Here is a 24,354-nt window from a genome sequence, read left to right as displayed (position 1 = left end):
AATAATGTGATTCTTCAACAAATTCGAGCAAATTTACAATTTTTTTTTTTTTTTTTTGTGGGGTGAAGGAATTTTGTATTAAAATTGAAGATAATGTGAGAATTATTTCTCTTTTTTTATGGAAATTTTTTAGAGAGATATATATGGAATTCTTTATGGGCCTCACACTTTAAAAAAAAATGTTTTATGGGTTTATAAATCAAATAATATTTAATTTGAATCTTATCTTAAAAAAATATTTTATGGGTTTCAAAAATTAAAATAATCTAAGTTGGTATGGTTTTTTGGGTTTGTGAAATTATAAAAAAAAAATTAACTCAAATATGAAAAATACCCATCAAATATTGAAATAAACAAGTAAATAATTTGGTCCATAAATGTAATAAATTTTCTTAATTTATAAAATTAAAAAACTTAGGAACCTAATTAAATAAATTAAAGTTTAATATAATGTTATATTTTCACAATTATTATTATTATTTAATAATATTCGAACTCGTAAAATAAATAAATATCGAATAAATGAACCATTAGAATATTTCATTAAAAATATTTAATATTAACATGCAAAAGTTGACATATACATACATTTGGTCTTAAAAGCAATATTCTCTCTACTTTGTTAATAAATTAATATACGCAAGATAATTATAATTCCATATTTATACGTGTGTGTGTATATATATATATGTGCAAATATTTATCTTAACGTTAATTAAATTAATAATTTATATTTTTGTGAATAAAATATTTAATATTTAATTATTTACTAAAGTAAAATAAATATATCTTATATTATAAAAAAATAAATAAAATAAACTATAATATATGAGATTATGTTATAACCAACCTTGTTTGGCCAACACCCGGCAGACACTAGACTGCTTAGTACACAACCTTCAATTTTGTAGGTCCATATAGGCATTTGGTATATATATATATATATAATATTTGATGTTCATAATTTCTAACATATCTTTAAAACCACCTACCAATAAATTTCATCTTCACTTTTTACAATCACCATATTTGAATTTTGTAAGTCTCGATAATTTTATGATGGTGTATGTACATATAGTAAAATTACTATTACTATGTTTTGTTGTTATTGATGGGTTATATTCAAATAAATATAAAATTATATTACGATTTTAACGTAAAAACAATAAGAGGGTAAGTTTAAGTCGGGTTTAATTAAATTCAATATTAATCAATTTATACGAGTAACAAATTCGACCCATCAAAATTTTAAAACACGTTTTATTATTATTTTTTTGGAAATATATTATACTTACGAGATCGTCTGATTCGAATACTGTCGTATCATTTCATCGTAAAAAATATAAAAAAATTTATTTTAAAAAATTTGATTTATATTTATATCTTTTATTTAAAACTACAAACCAATAAATTTCATTTCACTTTTTACTGTATTTAATTTTTGTTTCTATATATTAAGCTTCGTAATTTTATGATAGCGTATATACATATAGTAAGGAAAATACTTGATCGGAAAAGTTTAATCCTTCTCCAACACCAAATTCATTTGCTGTGTTTTGTTGTTGTTTATGGGTTATATTCAAATAAATATAAAATCATCTTACGAATTTTAACGTAAAAATAATAAGAAGGTATGTTTAAATCGGGTTTAATCAAATTCGATCTTAACCCATTTATACGAGTAACAAATTCGACCCATCAAAAATTTAAAACACGTTTGATTATTATTTTTTAAAATATATTATACTTACGAGATCATCTGATTCGAATACCGTCGCATCATTTCATCGTAAAAAATACAAAAAAAATTATTTTTAATTAAATTTATTTTAAAAGATTTAATTTATATTTATCTCTTATATTTAAAACCACAAATTAATATATTTCACTTCACTTTTTACGATCACCGTATTTGATTTTTGTTTCTATATATTAAGTATCGTAATTTTATGATAGCGTATATACATATAGTAAGGAAAATGCTTGATCAGAAAAGTTTAATCCTTCTCCAACACCAAAACCATTTGCTATGTTTTTTTTGCTGTTGTTGACGGGTTATCTTCAAATAAATATAAAATTATATCACGATTTTAACGTAAGTTCAAATCGGGTTTAATTAAATTCGATCTTAACATATTTATATGAGTAACAAATTCAACCCACGACGAATTTAAAATATATTTAATTATTATTATTATTTAAATATATTATACTTACAAGTTCGTTCAATTCGAATATTGTCGTATCATTTTATCTAAAAAAAATATAAAAAAAAATTAATTTATGTTAGATTATTTTTTAAAAATAAATTAAACGAATAGAACAAAATTATTATTACACAGAACAGCGAAGCATCGCATGGTTTATTGGGTCACATTATCAACCTACCATATACACCTGTTCAAAGCACATGACTGGTTTTTACTCATTTTTCCATTTTAGCCCTCCGAGCATTCGTTACGGTCAACGTAGTCAAAGGGCAATAACGTCATTTCATAAGAACGGGCAAAACACTCTGTGGGGCCCGTTTATGGCTGGCGCCAATGAGGAGGGGCCCCCCTTTTCTTGGGCGGATCCCAAAAATTTATCAAATCCTATTAAATTCACACCCCAAAAAAAAAAAAAAAATATAATTTCTAAATATATTTTTTATTAATTTGAATTTTTATTTATATATTCAAGAGAGAAAAGAGAGATCTGATACCATCGTGTTTTCAGTTTTCTCCATTGGTGGGAGAAGAACGTTCGAGGACAGATCTGAGATTGGAAGAGAGGTCGGGTAGGGCTAGGGTTAGGGTTTTTGGTTCTGCATTTGTGAGGAAAAAAAGGCAGAGATGAGAGAGATTATAAGCGTGCATATAGGACAAGCGGGGATTCAGGTCGGAAACGCATGTTGGGAGCTTTACTGCCTGGAACATGGCATCCAGCCCGACGGAATGATGCCTAGGTGAATTCATTTCTGTCGATGTAATTTGCATTGTTCATTTCCTTTTTGATTTGGTGGAAGAAATGTGCGGTTTCGTTCTTTCTTTATATGTGTGATATGTGCAGAATTTAAATTCATTTCTGATCGATCTCTGTGTTTTTTCTCTCTTTTCATTTTGTTTCTGGATTTTGTACAAGTAATTATAGATCTGTGGGTTGCTGTTGATTTTATTGTTGTGTTGTGAACGATCCGCGATTTCCTTGTACTTACTCCGGATTCAAGTAGAATCTAGTCAGGTTTTCTCGAGTTTGGCGAAGTTAATCCGTCAGCCGTTCTGCAGTCGAACGTTCTCTATTTGATTCCCTGTAATTTCGAAATTATGAAGTATCGGTGTTTTAGGTTTCTGTTGCTTGATTTTGAAATATTTGTTTTGTAGCGTAGATCGTATTAAGGTGAGTGACTAATGAAATGATCTTCTTGTGTTTACAGTGACACTTCGTTTGGTGTCGCACACGACGCTTTCAACACCTTCTTCAGTGAGACTGGTGCGGGCAAGCATGTGCCTAGGGCTGTATTTGTTGATTTGGAACCAACTGTTATCGATGAAGTCAGGACTGGTGGTTACCGACAACTTTTCCACCCCGAGCAGCTTATTTCTGGCAAGGAAGATGCTGCCAATAACTTTGCGAGAGGACATTACACAGGTGAGAGCAATGCTGGAAATTATTTAAAAGCTGTTTTATTTTTCATGAAAAGAGGCTCTTTTATTTTGTTTCTAATGTTTGCTGATGTGGTTTTTGATTCTTTTTTTTTTGGCAGTTGGCAAGGAAATTGTAGATCTATGCCTTGATCGAGTAAGGAAATTGGCTGACAACTGCACTGGCTTGCAGGGGTTTTTGGTGTTTAATGCTGTCGGTGGTGGCACTGGTTCTGGTCTGGGGTCTCTGTTGCTAGAGCGCTTATCGGTAGATTATGGGAAGAAGTCAAAACTCGGATTCACAATCTATCCTTCTCCACAGGTAATCATGGTTATTAGCGAAAAATAAAATTCACTCTGTGATGGGGCGTGTTTGTTGTCCCCCTATATTTGAAAACTTTGCGCGGTTCTGTACGCTTGCAGTATTGAGACCATTCAGCATGACATCATAACGATAATGGTCTTGCTATTTCCCTCTTCAAAAAGAGGTTAGCATTAGAAAAGTATATAGATAAATCATGTTTAGAAAACAGTTCAGGAAGATGGTAACTCTCATGTGGTTACCGTCTGAAAAAGATGTTTGCTGTGTGAGTTTTTGTTTTGAAATTTTGTGCTGCTTGTGGATCTATGATGATGTTTGTGCTGTAATGAATTTAAGTTATCTGTGGCTTAACTGAAGTAGGTTTCACTGTGATTTCAGGTCTCAACCGCAGTTGTAGAGCCCTATAACAGTGTTCTTTCAACTCATTCTCTTCTGGAGCACACTGATGTGGCAGTGCTTTTGGACAATGAGGCTATATATGATATTTGCCGAAGATCCCTAGATATTGAAAGGCCAACCTACACCAATTTGAACAGATTGATATCTCAGATTATATCATCCTTAACAACTTCATTGAGATTCGACGGAGCCATTAATGTGGATATTACCGAATTCCAGACCAACCTTGTTCCATACCCCCGTATCCATTTCATGCTTTCATCATATGCGCCCGTCATCTCAGCTGAAAAAGCATATCACGAGCAGCTGTCTGTTCCTGAGATTACAAATGCAGTATTTGAGCCATCAAGTATGATGGCCAAATGTGATCCAAGACACGGGAAGTACATGGCATGCTGTTTGATGTACCGTGGGGATGTTGTTCCCAAGGATGTTAATGCTGCTGTTGCTACCATTAAAACCAAGAGGACAGTTCAGTTCGTTGACTGGTAAGGAATGTTCCATATAATGCTAATGCTAGGATGTACGGAGTGAAAAATACAGCCTACTAATAATGTTCCACATAATGCTAGGATGTACGAAGTGAAAAATACAGCCTACTAATAATGTTCCATATAATTGAAGTATTGTTCGTCAGAGAGCATTTCTTTTGATTTGACACGTAATCTGTTCTGTTTGTATTTTCATAGGTGCCCAACTGGCTTCAAATGTGGTATCAACTACCAGCCCCCAACAGTTGTACCCGGAGGTGATCTTGCCAAGGTGCAGCGAGCTGTTTGCATGATCAGCAACAACACAGCAGTTGCAGAGGTGTTCTCGCGCATTGACCACAAATTCGATCTCATGTATGCCAAGAGAGCCTTCGTCCACTGGTATGTCGGTGAAGGCATGGAGGAAGGAGAGTTCTCCGAAGCACGTGAGGATTTGGCTGCTCTCGAGAAAGATTATGAAGAAGTTGGTGCTGAAGGTGTGGAAGATGATGATGATGGAGAAGAATATTAATGTACCTTTCGAAAGGCAAGATCAGATTGGTTTGTCTGTAGCTCCCAACCAATTCCGATCCCCTCCCCCCCCCTTATATGCTATGTTCCTTTTCTCGCTTGTGTAGCTCCACTACTCTCTCTCCCCCCCAGCGTGCTGTAAAATTGTTTAAAGTTTGTGTCTGTGTCGTTCATGAAAATGTGTTTTGGTGAGATATCATTTAAATGGTAATTCAAATTTGGTTTTGCGCATCATCGCCCTCCCTCGTTGCTAGATGAATTTTATGCTCTCATTCTTACCTTTTTCTTTTTTGACATATTCTCTGTCTCATACTTGGAATTTAGTTTCTATATTGGATTGAACATTGTTGGGTTCAGATATCTGCTTGAATTGAATACTGGGTTTCTTCTTTGTGCCCGGGGTTGTTTGTATTGGATTAGCGTAGCATGCTTATGTATATAATAATGTATGTATATACACTGTTGTGGTATTGGATTAGTTATATAATTGCTGAGTTTCTATTTGTCTTCAAATACCAAATCATGACTTGTATATTCAAAACTTGCAATAACACACTCTTCTAGAGGTACATACATACAACGACATGGATGAGGGTTGTCCCTAGCAGTAGAAGCACACCTGTTAGACTGAACTGGAACTTCAAAAAAAAAAATATTTTTTAGGATGACGAAAACTTGACCCACCAGTTATCAATTCTGACAACGAACAAACTCTCTCTTCCACCAATTAGAAATTGCTGTGGAAAAAATCAGAAAAAGAAAATATTGTAGTCTTTAATAATAACCCATAAAGAAATCACAAAGTGGTCAGAGGAGTGATAAAAATAAAAAAAAAAATCTTATAAGAACAGGGTCTGAGATTGAGATGGTAATATGGTGATCACATGGAAGAGTGAATCTGAAGACCTGATACAGGATGAAAAGTTGGGTATCTCGTATAGTCGGCTTGCCTTCTGGTTTTACAAGGACAATTCCACGAACCCAAAGATTCTGAGGACTTGGACCATTCGAGGCTCCATATATATATATATATATATGTATGTATATATAATGTCTACATCATGCATCAGCCACCCTTTATCAGAAAATATCATGCACAGGCCGACCAAACAAAAAAACTTTGCTTCAGTTTGCTCTGACATTGATGATAACAGTTCTGATTTTTTGTTTTCTAAAACCAAGGTAAAATCTGAGCTGAGAAAAATACCTAACAAGAAAACTATGTTATTATTTTTCACGAGGAAATGGTGAGATAATATATTTTGGAGACGTATTTCAACTGCTGGATTATATTAGAAAGAAATAATCATTGAGAAGTAATAGTATGAGCAGCGTATTGGTTCTATCTCACAATGTCGTGTTAAAATCAAATGACTCGGCAGACAATAAAAAATTCGAAGCACGTCATGTAGCGCAGAACAAATGGCAGAGGGTTGGAAGATCCCAAAGAGGATCGGTTGGATCGTAACCGTTAATCTCCAAATACTCGTTCGCTCCGTTCATGTTGTATAACGATGCTGATATGTGATCGTCTTGATCACTCCCTCCCAACCCTTCCGAATATGGAACCCGACCATCGTCAAACCCACCTGTCTGAATCCTCCATGACTCGTCGACCAGCTCCCCAACATTATTACTGCAGCTGCTCAAGTCCGGCCTGTAATAAGCTCCATCATCGCCCGTGAGGGTTCCTTGTTTCACGCCACCGACTGTAGGTATACACCTATTGTATACACTAGCAGTGGCAATCGACGCTCGATCAGTTGGCGCAGTATTACTTGATTTAACGTCGGTTTTTGTGGGAGTAACACAGTGTTTCGAGCTCTGTTTCTGAGCGAGAAGCTTTTTGATTTTCAAGGAGAGATGGGAATTTGCAGAGACGTGAGTGGAAAAGTTGGTCCGAGTATTAGAACCGCGAAGAAGACAAGCAGCTTCGTCGTAAGCACGGGCCGCCTCCTCCGGCGTCTGAAAAGTGCCGAGCCACATTCTAATCTTCCGCGTAGTGTCTTTGATCTCCGCAACCCATTTACCAGACGGCCTCTGTCTCACCCCAACGTACTTGCAGGGTCTGGTGTTGCTGTTTTTGCTAATTTTCTCATTCTGTTTATCGGCAGGGACAGCATATTTCTGCCGAACATCCATTGGTCGTCAGCTGGAGATCAGAAGTGAAGGGGAATGTGGGTTGCGGACAAGAAAAATATTCAAGGGGGGCTTTGTATATATATATACATATATGTGTTGATAATGTATTATATATTATTACAGAGTTAGTGGGTAGTGGGTAGCTCGTCTTGGGTTGGTGTTGTCAGCATGTAGATTTTTCAGTTTTGTTTGGTTTTGGGGATGACTGGCTTCTCGATGTTGATTTGGAAGCATGTTTGTCGATGCTCTGGTTTTATTCCTTCCCGTGCTCTACTCTCTACCGGGACATGCAACCCATTTTCCAAGAAGAAGAATATTTTGACGTCAAGAGACAAGATTCAAATTTGATTGATTTGGGATGGAAGCGTATACGGTATAATACGACTGGTTATATCCAAAAAGAAGATGGTGAGAGCTGCATTCGGTGGAATCTCTCGTCATTATTTACTTCGACAAAGATGTCGGAGCATGTCTGTGTCCCCCAGCATCACTCAGTTGACTCTCTCGAGAGAGAGTTCTAAGCGATATATTATGTGGGTGTTTATGTATATGAGTGCGAAGTATGAATTTGATCAATACGGTTTGAAGTTGAAATACCATCAAAATGAAAGACACAACTAAATGAGGAATATAACTGACCAAATATTATATTACTCCTGAGAAAGAAAAAATATGAACAAGTGAAACCAGGCAAATCAATCGAGTAATGGCAAAGAGGGTAGAACACTGAATGCATCGCGATCGGACCCCCTTGTTTTTTTTTATTGCTTATTAAGATCAAAATTGCAAACGTGATCAAAGAATCACCATCCAAAAATTCAGTTTCATGTAGTATACTCACAAATCAAAGGTTTGTATATAAAATTTAAAAGACAAAACATCAACAGGGACCAAAATTGCCAAAAGAATTGTCTCCCCGACAATCCTCCACTTCAAGCATTGACTGGCAAGACTCAGCAAATCACACACCTGACAGATATCCTTCTCTAGCAGATAAAATAAACCCCCCCTCCCCTCCCTTTTTTCGGCTAAATACCCGAGACTCGATACCCAACAATAAATAGCAATCAATAATATACACATTCTACAGAAGGGATTCATTTAGCTTTCCATAGCAATGATAATTCCCCTGCTCAATCAAACCGATCGCTTGTTGCTAAAAAAACCATGAAGCTTCGGACCATATCTAGGGCAAAGAATGTGCAACAAACATGCCTCAACAAACACGAACTGGATATTGAGACTCAACAAAGCACGCAAAAACCCTTCTTGTCAGCCAATATACTACTACGAGAGGATGGACTGTAGTGCAAGCTGTTGCTGAGGCTGCAAGGATGACCAAGTTGAGGCCAAAATAGCAGGTGGTAATGTTTGTTGAAGCTGCCTCAGTAGGTTGACCATTCGACTTGCAGTTTGTTCAGTTGCAAGATCTTTACCACACAGAACCTGCAAAAAATGATTGTTATGTAGATCAGCAATTTTTGTTATGTAGAGCTCTTTGTACATAATAGATATATATATATATATACACACACAAGTATTTTGTGTGTGTGTGCATAGATCATCCATAGCATGTCTTTCATCATCCCATGGCACTGGCCTGGATCCAAGATATATATAATGCAGTATTTTCATTGATCCACTATTTTTTTTTCTTATCTATATAACCCTTCACGGGTTCTGTTCAATCAATACTCCGCTTAGCTTCCCTCTTTTCTTCGGACCGGGTACAGCCGTCTAAGTATCTCCCACTTTCGCCCGACATTGAAGCATTTGTCAACAGCCAATTCTGATTATCATTTTTACTCATTGCTAGTTGGACTGCATTATATATAAAGTGATGATGGTGATGATGACTTGTCCATTCTTGACAGCAAGCATAAAAGGGGTACTTATGTGGCAAGGATGACTCGCCAACTATTTTATTGTCCTATTCTCCAGCAAGGATTCAAAGAATACTACCAAATTGGCAAGTCATCCTTTGCTACATGTTTCTTTTTGCTCCACAGTTGAGGCCTTAACTGAAATATATTAAAATCCTACTTAATTAATTTATATCTACATCATCATGAAAGGATCTTTCCTCAAGAACATTGTACACAGGTCTATACTTAATACTATATCTATGTGCTTGTGTAAATTCTACATGCATTTCTGATATAAAAAAAGCATCTAGTTGTTTATAAACCAACTCTTACACTGAAAATTACACAATTACTGGATGAGGGGAGTAAGGCACATAAACATGGTGGTTAAAGGGCCTTTGGGAGCACTGGTTTAGCACAAATGCATATCTAAGCAGGAATTTAGTTCAACTAAAATATAAACAACAGAGCACAGGCCTGACGAATCTGTTAGGTCTCTTATCATTCTTGTTGCATGCTTAATCTTGAAGTGGGGAACAGCACTATGGAGATACAGGAATTAAAAATTTCCAAAACCACTTTCAATAAATAAAAAAAAGGTTTCTTTAATATCAATTCATAAGATTGTGACATCTCATAGTTTCCTAATACGAAGTCATTTGTGACTTAGAGCCATGTCAAAAGTAAATCAACCTCGTAGAACAGCACAAGTCCCAGAAGAACAAAGTTATCCAGCGTAATCCATTTGATTATATTTATCAGGACAAACATAATAAACAATGTGATTTAACAAGAAACATAAAAGTTACAGGAAAGGAAGAAAACTGGTTATTGAACTCATAATAATCAAACCTCAGCAAATACGGCAACGATTTTAGGAAGATATTGATTGTTAGGGCCCAAAAGCTCCGTGTCTTGTCTGCAGTTAGATTTGGACGCTAGATTAATATTCTATGGAAGAAATAAGTACGTGCAAATCAGAGAAAAACCTTGAAATCATTATTACCTTTCAACCATGGAACAAAGCTGGTCATGAACCACTTTGGCTTCAATTAAATCACCTTTAATTGGCAAGCAGTTTAACCATGCTGGAACAACCTACAAACACCAGATGATTTTACTTCCAACCAAATCGGCAGTTAACTAAGCAAGAGAAATTTTGTATACCTGTGCATAAACATATTATACATTTCATACATTTTTTACAAGAAAAAAACCAGTGATGTATAACACAGACACACCCCAAGGAGGAGCCGCATACTTAGCTTTTGTGTAAAGCCACCGCCTTTAAGAAGTTCATAGAAAAAAATCCATGTGCATAATATACAAAACCCAAGGAGGTGTTTCTTATGCTTATTTTGTACAGAGACAATTTGTAAGTATTCATATTTCTTTTAGCATGAAAAAGATCTTTATGAGGTATAATACAAGATACCCTGCTTATGAACAAAATATATAAAGACTTCGCAAGTATTAATGCATTTAAGAAAATAAACTGTGATGCACAATAAAGACATATGCATATGTATAAAATATACAAGAAAAACAATGTATATGTCTATGATAGTTTAAAATTAGGGTGGTAGATGTTCCTGTCCTAGAACTTGAATTAGATATTGTTGTTGGCACAGGCGAGGCACATAGCAGTACAGAGAATGTGATAATACACCATCATTCAAAAGATCCAATATAAGAATCTATTTCATGTATTCTAAACATGGACTCCTGTGACTAACAAAATCATCAACATGCATGAAAGATAAGAAGGAAATATTTCAATACCTGAGCTGAATCAATTCTGTCACGATGAAACTGGCATATTTTTCCTAAGGCAGAAACAGCATTATCATATGCCATCACATTTTCAGGTTGCTGGGCATTAGGATTCCTTATAACAACATTTAATCTTGATAAAGCCTCTGGAGAAAACCACAAATGGATGCAATTAATACAAAATACCAAAAATTTATTCATTCAGGACATAATGCAACATTTACCTCCAACAAGAGGTTTGAAAACGGATCCACCAAACTCAGCACACACTCCAAGCCCATACACAGCTGCCTGGAACAAATCAAGCAATTTGGTTAGAAATCAACTTATACAAATAAAAAAGTAGAGCTTAAGGGAAGCAAACCTGTCGGACATCTGGATTCTCGTCATTGCACGCTTCCAATACAAAGGGTAGATATGTTTCATAATATCTGTTCCATATGCATGATAAAATTGAATTACATAAGTGTTCATGATGATGATAATTAATATGAAGACATGATTTCGCAGAGCACGCTTACTTAAGAGCTGCCTCACGACACTGCTCAGCAACATCATCAAAGATGCAAATTGCAATCCTTCGTTCTTCAGCTGTCTTATCCCTACCCTGAAAAGCCCCAGAGAGAGAAGGCAAAGAAAACATAGGAAACAAGAAATATAAACAATCAGCTGCACATGAATACAATATTCCAAATCCCACATAATTAAATCACATCCACTAATTGTACCTCCCAATTTTCAAATGGACTTCTACTGAATAAGAATGAAATACTCTTGCCGAAAAAATAAAGGAAATAAAAACTTTGTAATGGAAAAATTACAAAAAAAAAATTACGAGAAAATATATAACATATGACCTCTACTTGACTAAGATGCTTTTCTAAATTGCTTTCCCGTTTACGAATAAATCTAAGCCCTTTTTTAGATTTGCCCTTCCATTTGGTATTTGATATAAGGAGGATGCTTCATTAGGTGTTTAAAAATACCTTCAAGCAGGGAGAAAATAAACACTACACTCAACTTTTTTTACGAGTTTATAGATATTTTTCATCTAAGTAATAAATTTTCACTCTTTTGATACTTGCAAATTTTCTAAAGGCTAAAAATGCTAAATGGCATATGTGCTATACACTTTTACTTAAACAAGTCCCTGCACTATTTTTTTTTAAAAAAATAAACAAGTCCACCCCTGTAAGATTGCAATTTTTCCAAATAAACCCCTTAATTAATTCTCTAACTTAATATTCATTAATCAACCACCATATCATTGCTGTTAAAAAAAAAAAAAAAAAGCAATGTCCTTCAACATGACTCCTCCCTACTTCATCTTCACACAATCCTGACTTTCTGTATACTTGTTTTAAGCAAATATCGGCACAAATCATGTATTCTTAACATCTTCGGCCACCTTTACCTCATATTTTAATAAGCACTTTAATCCTAACATGTAATTTTTTTAAATCAGCACCTACTGCCTTTAAGCTCATTTTTAAGCAATCCCAATATGCTGAGTTTTATGGAGGCACATAATCTAGAGACTATCAACAATCAAAGCTGTGTGCCCAAGATAATGTGAAGCTAGTTAATAAACGTCACAACAAAGCTACGAAAAGAGGACCTTAACAAAGAAAAAAACAGAAGCTTCTTTGTATGAGACCTTACCCACATAGGTGTAAGATAAGAAGACAGCTCATCGAAGAAAGGCAAGAAGGAAGCTTTAAATGTCTTGATCAAAGTTCCCAATATTTCCCCTACCTGGAAAAAGAAGCATTCATTAAGAAGGGGAGTGAAAGGATAACATGAATTATTGAACTCTTTTGTTAATATTCTTAGTTAGTGAAACTAACTTGATCAAAGACTTCTTCCTCCTGCTCATTTTCCTCTTTAATCAACTCTCCCTCCTCTGCATCAAAATCCTCAGCTTTGGCCCTCTCTGCTCTTTCTCTTTTCCTACTTGAGCTAGCTGTGATCACCTGCTTTATCTCATCCACAATGGATCTGACCTGGGCTTCATCCAAAAGATGTCCAGAGATCTGGAATACAATCAAGTTGCAAGATTTTGGTCATGAAGTTTGGAATGAATATAATTGCATATATGTTCATGTACGCATGCACACACATACATATCAAGAAAAGGGGTCTTAGCAATTTTTCAAGGAATCCACAGCTTGAACCAAACAAGGAGAAAAGAGCAGAAAGTGAAAAAAGAGCCATGTATTTGGACCAACTAAATGGGAATGATATTTTTCATGAGCCTCCGTGTAGAGAACATCCAACAAGACAAAAGCTAGAACCCCTCATTTCAGACTACGTACTGTAAATAAATTACTTATAAACCCCGTCACTAGTCGAAGGAAATTTTCAGTTGGAGAATTGAATGGACAAAAAATATTTATTCATCCATGTTCATATATCAACTAAAAGCATGAAAACAAACATCAGCTGAAAATCCTATTCTTCTCAAGCTTTTGTTCATTTACTTTGAAAAACATTAAAGAGTTCTTTTACTCAAGAACTGCTGCTCAACTTCAAGCCAAATCCTTGGCTCTGCCAGGACAGTTTCATGATGAGGCATCAGTGCAGAATTATTCAAAAGCACAGATACAGTCTTTTTAAACATATGCAGCAGACAGGAAGCAGAATGAGTTAGAAATTGTGTTGTAATGGGGTATATAAATAAACCTGCAAGCACTCATTCATTGCATCCAACATGTTTGCACAGATCTCTGTGTCAGGTTCCTGCAAAAAAAGGCAAATAAAATACTTTTGTCACATATGAGAAGCATCACCTTTGTGATGAATTACAGAACTGAAGCACAAACAAGAAATCCCCATAAAGCACGAAGCATCAAACATTGACCTTATGAAGTGCTTCGACTAGAGCTGGAATAATGTAGTCAGACAGCTGTTTCACGTAGGACTCATTGCGCCCTTGAGCAACTCCTTTCTCTACAGCTAATTTTGCAGAACGCAATAGCTCCGGCATGGCTAGTAAAACAAAGAGTTTGGACCATTGATTAAAAGAAGTCTTATAACCAATCCAATAAGATTGGTAAAGTGAGGAGGTGGGGGGATTAATTCAGTTTTGTACCTGAAACAGCTGCTTTCCTAACTTCTTCATGGAAATAAAATTTAAGAAGAGGAACCATGGTGGGAGCAACCTAAATCAACAAATTCATCCTCTTTGTAGCATTACTAAATAGAAAAAATTAAAAATACAAAGATATTCCTAAATGAATGAAAACACAAAGATTACTAGATGAAACAAACCTGATCAATCCATGGAAAAAATCCTTCCTTCAGCTCATCAGCATAGCAACAAAGCATGTTGCAAGCTGTAGCCTTTTCCTCCAGGACGCTAGTCTTGATTCCTATTCTTTTATCCCCTAGCGTAATGGTCTCCATACTGTAAAATAGAAAATTCACAAGATCACTAAAACCTGATAGAGAAAAAGTTTTTCTATGATCCAAACATAAGATAGAACTTAAGACAATATTAGACTGTGCATGAAGGGTAAGTTAAGAATGCACTCTCAGGTTTATGGTGAAATGGTGCTGTTTGCACCCATACAGACAGAGGGAGAAAAGATCCTACTATGTTAACCAACATCCCAATTTAACAAATGCTTCAATCTAGCATCTAAACCAAGAAGTGTGTGAGTCCTATTACTATTAACTACAGTGCCACAAAGAAGTTCGAACCTGTCATCATCAGAATCATAAATATCATTATCTGAATCTGCAGATGTGATGGTCACGTCAGGCTTAAGTTGAGCAGACTGAAGTAGTGATGGCATGACAACGCTCATATAAGGGAGGAAATCTTGTCCCAAGCACTTGCAAAGTCTAGCCCATGCCTATAACATTATAAATTAATTATTACGAAGAAATGAATCTGCCATTTACAGTCATTGCACATTCTTATTGATGAAAACCATACTTGTAGCATGTAACTTGTTGTTGGATCGTCAGCTTCCATCTGAGATCCTTGCAGGGACATAAGCACCTCCATAACCTAAGCAGTAGATGTAAGATAAGACTCAAATTCTTCCAAAATAGTAACCCAATTGTAAAGTCAAACTAAAAGGAGCTAAAGACCTTAAAGATTTTTCACCAGATCTAATTATCCAGGACAATGTAAAGAACAAGTCAAGAAAAGAGAGGTTTGTCCAAGAGAATTTGTAGATAAAACACTTACCTGCTTAGCGTCATCCCTGAATTTATCCTTTCCAACAGCCATTCCAACCAAACTAATGCACTCCATGGATTTGGCACGAAGCATGCGATTAGATTTATCAGTTGCATTCACCAAGATAGCCTTCAAGTAAGGCATAACAGCATCATAGTATTTTTGGAAGTGCTCCTGCAAATCCCATAATATTAGACATGTCTTTTCATGAAAAGAAACACATTGGTTACTGTAGAAGGAATACCTGAGATGAATCAGCAACTGATGCCAATGCAGTCAAGGCTCCCTCTTGCACCATTTGCTTTCCATTCTGCATAATATATATGTGACATTCAGAGTAGATATAAATACTCATGAATTGTATGAGTAGAAGTATTTGAATTATGGTTTGATCTATCATTACCTGTAGAAGTACAAGCAACTTGCTCACAATTCCATCTAAATAAGGCGTCAAAATTTCTGGAGTACAGTTCTCACTGAAGTTGAGCACAGCTGAAGCAGCATGCGCCTGTTTGATAAGCAGATTGCATAAAATAGGTAACTATAATTGTCGAATTTTAAATTGAACAGTGAAGAAGTACTAAGTTACTGAGTACGTATAGACTCACAGAGCAGGCCATTCAGTAACCCATAAAGCAAATAATATTCATAAGAACATAAACAAGGAGGCCAAGAGCTTGAATTAGAAGCCAAAAAGACAATTCAAGCACATGAAAAGCAAACAAAACTCAACTTTGCAACAAACCCAAATAGTTCCAGCAATGGATTTACAAATATTAACTTGAACCAAAGATTGATACTACCCTCTTTTAACCATATAATACAAGGACAAATCACTCACATCTTGGCCTTTTCATTGTATACCAATGTTAGGCTCAAGTTCGTACCAGAAATCAGTTTGGAACTACGGGGGCACAACCAAAGCTATTTAATAGAACTGCTAACTTGCTCATAAAGATGTGTCTTACTTAGTGACAAAGACACTCATGTCACATGAAGGAGATCTATTGAAACTCTTTATCTCGGAAATTAAATGAATGACTAGTGATCCACGTGGTATAATGTTCAATGCCTTTGACTGACCTGTACTCTAGGGTTCTGGAAATCATCCATGGCGGCAGCCAGCGCTGGAAGCACTCTTTGATGATACTGATTCTGCAAATCAGGACCCAAATCCGTAGACAATTGCCCGATTGCATTAATAGCCGCCCACCTCACACGTGGGTGGGGATCATGAAATGAGTTTAGAACCATAGATACCACTTGCTCCAAGTTTTTTATCATTACCTGTAGATAATAAAATAGCCTTGGCATCAGCATATGCAGAGAGAGAAATTTAATTATTTCCGATTGCGAAAAAGAAGAAAGAGAAATTCTTCAGAAATGCTCTTCTGCATTGCAGCATTACAATCAAGTTTAGTTCAAGAAACTAAAGTGAAACAAAGAAACGGTTGATATAAATGAACTCAAGACTACTGATAATGCAATTGAGAAGGCAAGAATAAGCAGAGTATGCAGACCATTAGCCACATTAACACAACTATTTGTACTCAATCACAAATAATATTCGGAGAAATCTACTAGAAATAAATACTCGGTACCGTTGGTAAGACAGACACTATCCTAGATGCTCACTAAGTGAGAATGAGAGTTCTGGGCCACGGGATTAGAATTCCAGATATACATTACGGCTTATGCAATAAAAGAATCATAATAAGATTGCCAAACTAAAACAACAAGATTAGTGCGGATTTTCAATACCTTGGAGCAGCCCTCGGCAATCTGGGCTAGAGCAATTAAAGCAGCATGGTGCTTCTGCCATTCAGGAGCAGCCAAAAAGGCAGGCAATTGCTCCGAGGCAACAGGAACTATCGTATTCCCGCCCAACGAAATCGCCAACCGATCCAAACACTCTTGCCCAACGCTGTAGTTACTGGTCTCACCCGCATCCTCGTCCTCACTATCGGCAGTGTGCCACGCCGGATCGTCCTCAATATCCAACAGCATCCTCATCAGGATAGCGAACAGCCTGCTAATGAACTGCGGGAGCTTCCTCATCATCCCTGGGGCCCGCTCCCTAGCCTCAGCGAGAGTGATCACAAATTCAATGGCCAGATGTCTCGTGCCTTCCTCAAGCGACTCAGCCTCCGCAATTTGCAGCATAGAACCGACCACGTCCACCAATTGCCTTCGCAAGAATCGTGGCTCCGTCCCCGCCAGCTCGATCAACAGCTCCAGCGCTTCCTGCGCCGTGGCCTCGTTCCCGCTGTTCAAAGCCTCTGTCAAAGTCCTCATCATCGCGGGCAACAAGTCCTGGAACCTGTCCCTGTCCGAAGAATTAGACAAGCACTGAATAAAATTAATCACCGCATTCAACGCCGCGATCTTCACATCGGAATTACTGGAAGAAGTCAAGCACTGAAGGAACACGCCGTGGAGATGCTTGAGATGCGGGATTAGGGTTTCCCCTATGAACTGCGACAACTGAGCAAAGATCAAAAAGGCAGATTCCTGCAACTTAGGAGAATCCGAGGAAACGCACTGGAAAATAAACGGAAGCAACTCAGGCCAGCCGTTATCGGGAATAATCCCCGAGGCAAGCTCAGAGATAGTATCGCAAATCTTCTTAGATATAGACTTCGTGTCTTCTCTCTGGATGCAGGTAAGCATGGATGACTTGAGGCTAGACTGAGTAGCGGGGGAGAGTCGGGGCCAGAGATACGAGTCATCGCGGGTGAGAAGCTTCCGAAGGAGAACAGCGGCCATGGCACGAGCCTCCGGATGAGGAGATAACTGGAGAAGATGAGCGAGCTTAATGGAGAGTGAATCGGGATCGGTCTGCTTGCATAGGTTGAAGAGAAGCTCCGCGCTGGAACGCGTCTCGTTGGAAGAAGACATGAGGTGGGAGATTAGGGTTTCGAAAGGAGCGAGGTCGGGACCGAGGATGATAGCCAATTGGGCTTGCTGCATCTGAGTTGACTCGGCGTCCATGGCGGCGGCGAGTTAGGGTTTTCCGGGGATGTATGTGGTGGCTCTCTCTCTCTGTGTGTGTGTGTGTGTGGGGGGGAGAGTGTGGGTGTGGAGAGAGAAAGTGTTGTTTGGGAGAACGCGAGAGAGAGAGAGCGAGGGAAAGGGTTTTGGGGATTTTTATTGAAGAGACTAAGGGAGGTAATTAGGGCAAAGCAAACCCTGATTAGCTATATTTAATTAATCATGATTAGTGTGGGTTAATATTTTTTTAATTAATTAATTTATATTAATAGCTTTAAACTCATTATCTTTCACATTTATTATTAATTACTCAATGATATATCAATATATATTAATAAATTAAATAATAAATAATTAAATTATTATAAAATTGTAATAATAAAATCGTAATAATTAAATTGAATTAAATATTAACGAGTCTATTACATTATAAATAAACAATATATATATTTTATAATAATTAAATTTATATAATTAAAGTATTATAACATATTACTCATTAAAAAATATTAATATATAAATTACTATACAAAATGTGTCTTATTTTTATAGGGTAGAGAAATTATATTTACGAGTATATTATTTATTATATACGTGACTAATTTTTATTTTTTAAAATAATATATGAAAGTAAATTATTATTATTTTTTACTTAAAAGAAAATATTTATTTATAAAATATAAAATATAATTTAATACTATTAATTTATGACAATTACATATAATCCTAAAATATAAATATAAACATAAACAATGATTGAGTATAAAAAAGTTTATATAATTACCAAAATTAACTTCAATAAACGACAAAATATATAAAATAATAATAACTTATTCAATGGTTCGCGTTAATTACGTGATTGCCACTAGCTAATTAATAAACACGTTTGATTCTATCCGTTTTAATTAAAAACGAATAATAATTGTTTAATATATGATTAAGTATTCATATTATATACTTTTTTTGGGCGTCTCATCATTTTAAAATATTATTTTTATTTTGTCACATTTTAATGTATAGTCTTAGAGAAATATACGAAGCTAAATAATATAAAAATGAATATAATAAATTATTAAAATTTTATACTTATTATGATTTAATTTATTTTAAATATAAAATTTTATAACAAAAAAAATTTAATACTAATTAATAAAAAAATTATAATAAATGTTAAATTTTAAAAATTAATTTAATAATTCGCTCGTAAGACTTTATTATAATATTAATATTGGACCGACGAGATATTATTTTGGGCCCATGTATTATAAATATATCTAACTTAGCCCAATTATATCAACCATAAGAGAAAAATATAGCCCATTTATAACGCATGAAATATAGGCACGTGTGAATGGGTGTGAATGGGTGTGAATGTAAATAATATATCTATATATATTCAAGAAGCACATAATTCAATAATTTAATTATTTATCAAATTACTTTAAAAAATATATATATTTTTTTAAAAAAATGCAAAATTACGCTACCACGTGCGTCCCTACCTAACTCACTCGTTATTAAACGAGAGCGGGAATCACAGCCGTCCGATTAGCCGACGCACTGAAATCGAACGTTCCTAGATTCTTTCGAGGTTGATAGTTAGATCTGGAAAATTAATTAATCGTTTTAGTTAAATCTATAAAATAAATTAATAATTCGGCCGAAATTTGGAATAATTATTCGGTGTGTTTATCGTGCAGGTCTTATCGTGCGGAGGCAGCGATCTGACGGCTCTCGATGCGAATATTTTCAGGGGGGGGTGTCAGGGATCGTAGTGGGTCCCATTTCTGATCGCCTTTTTCTCGCTTCGTCCCTTTTGATTTTTTGGTGCTACAAATCTCACGCGCAGTCCCGTAACGTAAACTTGTAGTCAACTTGCGTGAATTGCGGGGCCCAGATCTGGTATTAGCACTAACGTGATTTGCGCGTGTAAGTACGCGCAAGCATCGGGAGTGGATAATAAAAAAAATTAAAAAGAAAAAAGAAATTGACCTTTTAACACCTATCGTCTTCATCCAAGTTGCTTCCGGACAGAGAGTAGTTTTCAGAACTTCTGAAAAAGAAGAAATGGAGATCGACAGAGGGGCTCCGTCATGTGCTAACCCCCGGAGAGAGAAAGAATAGCGTTTCACAGTTGATCGAAAACCCATTATAACCGTCACGAAAAGGTAGAATTTTTTTTTTTTATATCGAAGAGAGGATTTTAGGGTTTTAGAATTTTTCAGATCAGACGATGAAGAACCCAGTGGGGGGAAAGATTGATGGTAATACGACGCCGTGCTGTAGCAAAGTTGGACTGAAGAGAGGGCCGTGGACGCCGGAGGAAGACGAGCTGTTGGCTGACTACATCAAGAAAGAAGGAGAAGGTCGGTGGCGGACACTTCCCAAGAAGGCCGGTTTACTTCGATGCGGCAAGAGCTGCCGTCTCAGGTGGATGAATTACCTCAGACCCTCCGTCAAACGCGGCCAGATCGCCCCTGATGAAGAAGATCTCATCCTCCGCCTCCACCGCCTTCTCGGCAACCGGTACTTTTACTCAACAAAAACATACATATATATTATAATACAGTGTAAATACTTATAGGAAGTAGTATTATCTTCTGGCTAAGGAATTTGATCTGTATATTTCTTTTTACACGATTTCCAAAGAATGATCCACGGAATTTGAACTTAGCTGCAAACTGTTATGAACAAATGTAAGTTAGCAACCCCTTGAGTGGTTAGGTATACTGGGTATCATGAACTAGGGTTTCGTTTTGAGGAAAAAAAAGCCTATAATTCCTTTTTGTATTTATCTCTGTACAGGTAGGTTTAGGGTTTCCTGTTCACTGGATTTCTTTCTTCTCTAGTTTGGGTTTCTAGGGCTTTTTTTTTTTTAATTTCCTTCAGATCTCTGAAAAGCTGACATTGTTTTTTATCCCGGTTTTCTTCTTCCTTTTTTCTTTTTGGATATACATGTATGGATATATTATTTCTGATTATCGATTTGAGTGAATGACATAACATATATATGTATTTGTATATGTATGAGCAGATGGTCGTTGATAGCTGGGAGGATTCCAGGACGTACAGACAATGAGATAAAGAACTACTGGAACACCCACCTGAGCAAGAAGCTAATCAGCCAAGGAATTGATCCAAGAACACACAAACCCTTTCTCCATTATCAAAGTCAAAATTCCTCATCATTACCTGCTAATTACAAGCCGCCTTCTTCGTCTTCTTCTTCCAGACCCAAACGCAAGCAGCATAAGCAGCATCTCAGACAGCTCAGCCGCCATTATTCCAACAAGCCGAACAATGATAATACTAATACTGACCCTGTACTGCTGTCTTCTTCCTCGGCAGAAACCTGCAACGCTGACAACGGCGGTACTTCCACTCGTCATGAAGACGATCGAGTGATGACGAAAGAAACTGGGTATGAGTTCAACGGCGGCGGTGGCTCGCTTGTTGATCATGGTCACTCGAGCTTGATGAACTACGAGGAGGATTCTGTGATGATCATGAAGAGCAATAACGGAGAAGATAAAGAAGGGAGCTTCTGCAATGAAGATATTTTCTCTTCCTTTCTTAATTCACTTATCAACGAGGACCCTTTTGCAAGCCAAGTGTAGTAGCACATACACACACATATATATATATATATAAATATATCTATGGACGTACGTATAGATTATATGCTGGAATTGCATCGACAATCTCATCATCATCATCACGGTCATGATCTCTTCTCGTGTTCGGCTTTTGGGCTTGGAGGCATTGATCACCCCCCCACCTTCTTGAAATGGTGCTACTATATATATTTACTGCTTGGTTCAGTTATATGTATAGATTGCACATACATGATCGTGACGAAAAAATGCAGGTTATGCATGTATTATTGTTATGCATATATATAATTATATGATGTGTATTCATGTGTAGAGATTGTATACATATCAAACGAGGAAGACATAATATTAAACGAAAAATGAATTTATATATATATATATATATCTATATTAGTTTACTTGTACTTAAAGATTATCTAATTAGTTAATGATAATTGGGTCCATAATTAAACAATTATGCTTAATCATAATTAGATGTTAACATCAAATGGGCTTAATGAGACATATATATACATACATACACACACACATATTGATTTTCCAAATATGTATCTATATATATATATATATATACACATATATATATATGGGACCACTTGCATTAATAAAGGGGTCCATTCCTGAACTAGGTTTCAATATTAATTTGACTTTCCAAATTTAGCAACATTGAATTCATTTTTCATGCAGATTCAGTAAAAAGTAAAAGATAGACGTACGTATATACATACATAGAAATATATATATATATATATATATATTGCTATGATAAGGTCACACTACTCTAATTTAATTTTACAACCATCGTTGTATATATACACATTGGTTGCATATCTATATCTATATATATATATATGTATGTATCCAAATTTAGCAACATTGAATTCATTTTTCATGCAAATTCTGTAAAAAGAAAAAGATCTGTACGTATATACATACATAGAAAAATATATATATATTGCTATGATAAGGTCACACTACCCTATTTAATTTTACAACCATTCGTTGTATATATACACATTGGTTGCATATCTATATCTATATATATATATATGTATGTATGTATAAATAGATTTTCAACAATAAAACAAAAACAAGAAGGATAATATTCTATATAAAAAAGGGTTCGAATTATTTGATAAGACATTTATATATGTGTTGTATATATATATATATGTATATATATGTATATATATATATATATCTAAATTTGTTTGATAGTAAATGGGTTGATTTGACTTGACAAACCAAAAGAAATATATTTCTAGATTTGACCCTTTGCCCAAACTACCAGTCTTCACCGTGTGATTGGTAGATGATATAGTAATTTTATATATAATAAATTAATTGAAATTTAATATAACTTATTTATTATATTTTCGCTGATTATAAATATAATATACATATATATATATATACATGTATTGTAAGTACATTTGCTTAATTATTTATACTGAGGATTCAACAAATTTAAAAGATTAGTAGCAATATATTAGAATTATGGATGAAATTCCACCTTCCCTTCTATCAATGCATGGCCGCACACACACACACACACACATATATATATATATACATACACTTATCCGCACCATGCATACAGGCATGTATGTATGTATACATGTCTGAATGTATGTGTATGTGTGTGTAAAACTTAAAGGGTGTGTATCTACATGTCAACCTATGGCCAAATTAATGGTGGATCACTAAAACTAAGTTAATTCATGATTAGGAGAAGTTAACAACTATATGTATATGGATATGTGTGTTATGTGTGTGTGTGTGTGTATATATATGTATATGTATATGTATATCGTATATCTGAGAGATACATCGGATAGCAATAAGAAGTAGGACTTACCTGAGAAATGTTGATGATGATATCAGAAGCTTCTGGTGTCTTGGAAGACATATAATACTGTATATTAAAACTGTATATACATCCTTAGGCATTCTTCCAAGTGTAATGATGATATGTAACAGGTGCGGAACAAGAGAGAGAGAATGTGTTTGTGTGTGTGCGTATGTATATATATATATATATTATATGAGAAAGTTCACGAAGAAAAAAGAAGTTGCAGAGACTTACTGATCTTGTGCTAGCTGCGCATATATATATATATATATGGGTATACTGTGTATCGTTTCATGCACGTCTTATACGCATATACAGCTCTCTCTAGATATAGACACATATATATATATAGTGTGTGTGTATATGTTATATATACATATATATTCAAAAGGTCAGGTTTAAGTAATATATTTAGATCAGAAAAAGATAGGTAACATGGGTGGGGAATATGTAAAGGAGGAGCAATATAATATAGATATATATGTATCTATATGTATAGATGCGTTGACCGGTAGATTTGGGGAGGTAACCGGGTGAGCCGGTAGACGGTAGTACATCAACCAAACATTCTAACAAAGAAGAG

At 35.5% G+C, this 24,354-nt stretch overlaps 4 protein-coding genes and 1 long non-coding RNA gene across 5 annotated transcripts; 2 read left to right on the top strand and 3 right to left on the bottom strand.

Moving 5' to 3' along the window:
- The first annotated feature begins 2,689 nt into the window (after window positions 1–2,689).
- Window positions 2,690–5,576, top strand: LOC110809540 (tubulin alpha-1 chain). Its single transcript, XM_088223498.1, has 5 exons — window positions 2,690–2,947; window positions 3,416–3,630; window positions 3,746–3,945; window positions 4,324–4,832; window positions 5,034–5,576. Exons 1-5 carry the CDS (start codon window positions 2,835–2,837, stop codon window positions 5,344–5,346), a joined length of 1,350 nt encoding a protein of 449 aa, XP_088079624.1. The 5' UTR covers window positions 2,690–2,834; the 3' UTR covers window positions 5,347–5,576.
- A 259-nt stretch (window positions 5,577–5,835) lies between these two features.
- On the bottom strand, window positions 5,836–7,536 carry LOC148253634 (ethylene-responsive transcription factor RAP2-11). The gene has a single exon (XM_088223499.1). It carries the CDS (start codon window positions 7,485–7,487, stop codon window positions 6,750–6,752), a length of 738 nt encoding a protein of 245 aa, XP_088079625.1. The 5' UTR covers window positions 7,488–7,536; the 3' UTR covers window positions 5,836–6,749.
- Window positions 7,537–8,191: 655 nt separating this feature from the next.
- On the bottom strand, window positions 8,192–18,460 carry EMB2734 (ARM repeat superfamily protein). Its single transcript, XM_088223497.1, has 20 exons — window positions 17,076–18,460; window positions 16,398–16,601; window positions 15,718–15,822; window positions 15,559–15,624; window positions 15,324–15,488; window positions 15,066–15,140; window positions 14,828–14,982; window positions 14,396–14,531; window positions 14,217–14,286; window positions 13,986–14,113; window positions 13,808–13,864; window positions 12,973–13,158; window positions 12,788–12,880; window positions 11,647–11,732; window positions 11,490–11,556; window positions 11,350–11,416; window positions 11,135–11,271; window positions 10,359–10,450; window positions 10,205–10,271; window positions 8,192–8,933 (listed from the first exon to the last, which is right to left on the bottom strand). The coding sequence occupies exons 1-20, from the start codon at window positions 18,303–18,305 to the stop codon at window positions 8,775–8,777; spliced, it is 3,345 nt and encodes a 1,114-aa protein (XP_088079623.1). The 5' UTR covers window positions 18,306–18,460; the 3' UTR covers window positions 8,192–8,774.
- Window positions 18,461–20,342: 1,882 nt separating this feature from the next.
- Window positions 20,343–22,293, top strand: LOC110809567 (transcription repressor MYB5). The gene is made up of 2 exons (XM_022035437.2): window positions 20,343–20,831; window positions 21,340–22,293. The coding sequence occupies exons 1-2, from the start codon at window positions 20,539–20,541 to the stop codon at window positions 21,920–21,922; spliced, it is 876 nt and encodes a 291-aa protein (XP_021891129.2). The 5' UTR covers window positions 20,343–20,538; the 3' UTR covers window positions 21,923–22,293.
- LOC148253633 (uncharacterized) lies at window positions 21,438–24,190 on the bottom strand. The gene is made up of 3 exons (XR_015812925.1): window positions 24,006–24,190; window positions 23,778–23,847; window positions 21,438–22,101 (listed from the first exon to the last, which is right to left on the bottom strand). It is a non-coding gene; the product is annotated as an uncharacterized LOC148253633 (long non-coding RNA).
- Between the last annotated feature and the right edge of the window lie 164 nt (window positions 24,191–24,354).

The sequence above is a fragment of the Carica papaya genome, chromosome 6 (assembly GCF_054855325.1).
Source record: "Carica papaya isolate Zhongbai chromosome 6, ASM5485532v1, whole genome shotgun sequence".
NCBI lineage: Eukaryota > Viridiplantae > Streptophyta > Magnoliopsida > Brassicales > Caricaceae > Carica > Carica papaya.
Note: the sequence above shows the minus strand (reverse complement) of the source record. Positions and strands in the feature narration are given on the sequence as shown.

Bases quoted from the DNA above. Each gene is read 5' to 3' on its own strand.
- LOC110809540 (XM_088223498.1), top strand. From the start codon at position 2,835: ATGAGAGAGATTATAAGCGTGCATATAGGACAAGCGGGGATTCAGGTC. The intron at 3,946-4,323 runs GTAATCATGGTT...CTGTGATTTCAG, and splicing joins CAATCTATCCTTCTCCACAG to GTCTCAACCGCAGTTGTAGA. The intron at 4,833-5,033 runs GTAAGGAATGTT...GTATTTTCATAG, and splicing joins ACAGTTCAGTTCGTTGACTG to GTGCCCAACTGGCTTCAAAT.
- LOC148253634 (XM_088223499.1), bottom strand. From the start codon at position 7,487: ATGGATGTTCGGCAGAAATATGCTGTCCCTGCCGATAAACAGAATGAG.
- EMB2734 (XM_088223497.1), bottom strand. From the start codon at position 18,305: ATGGACGCCGAGTCAACTCAGATGCAGCAAGCCCAATTGGCTATCATC. The intron at 15,823-16,397 runs GTCAGTCAAAGG...CTTATCAAACAG, and splicing joins TCCAGAACCCTAGAGTACAG to GCGCATGCTGCTTCAGCTGT. The intron at 12,881-12,972 runs GTTAGTTTCACT...TTCTTTTTCCAG, and splicing joins AGGAAGAAGTCTTTGATCAA to GTAGGGGAAATATTGGGAAC.
- LOC110809567 (XM_022035437.2), top strand. From the start codon at position 20,539: ATGAAGAACCCAGTGGGGGGAAAGATTGATGGTAATACGACGCCGTGC. The intron at 20,832-21,339 runs GTACTTTTACTC...ATGTATGAGCAG, and splicing joins CACCGCCTTCTCGGCAACCG to ATGGTCGTTGATAGCTGGGA.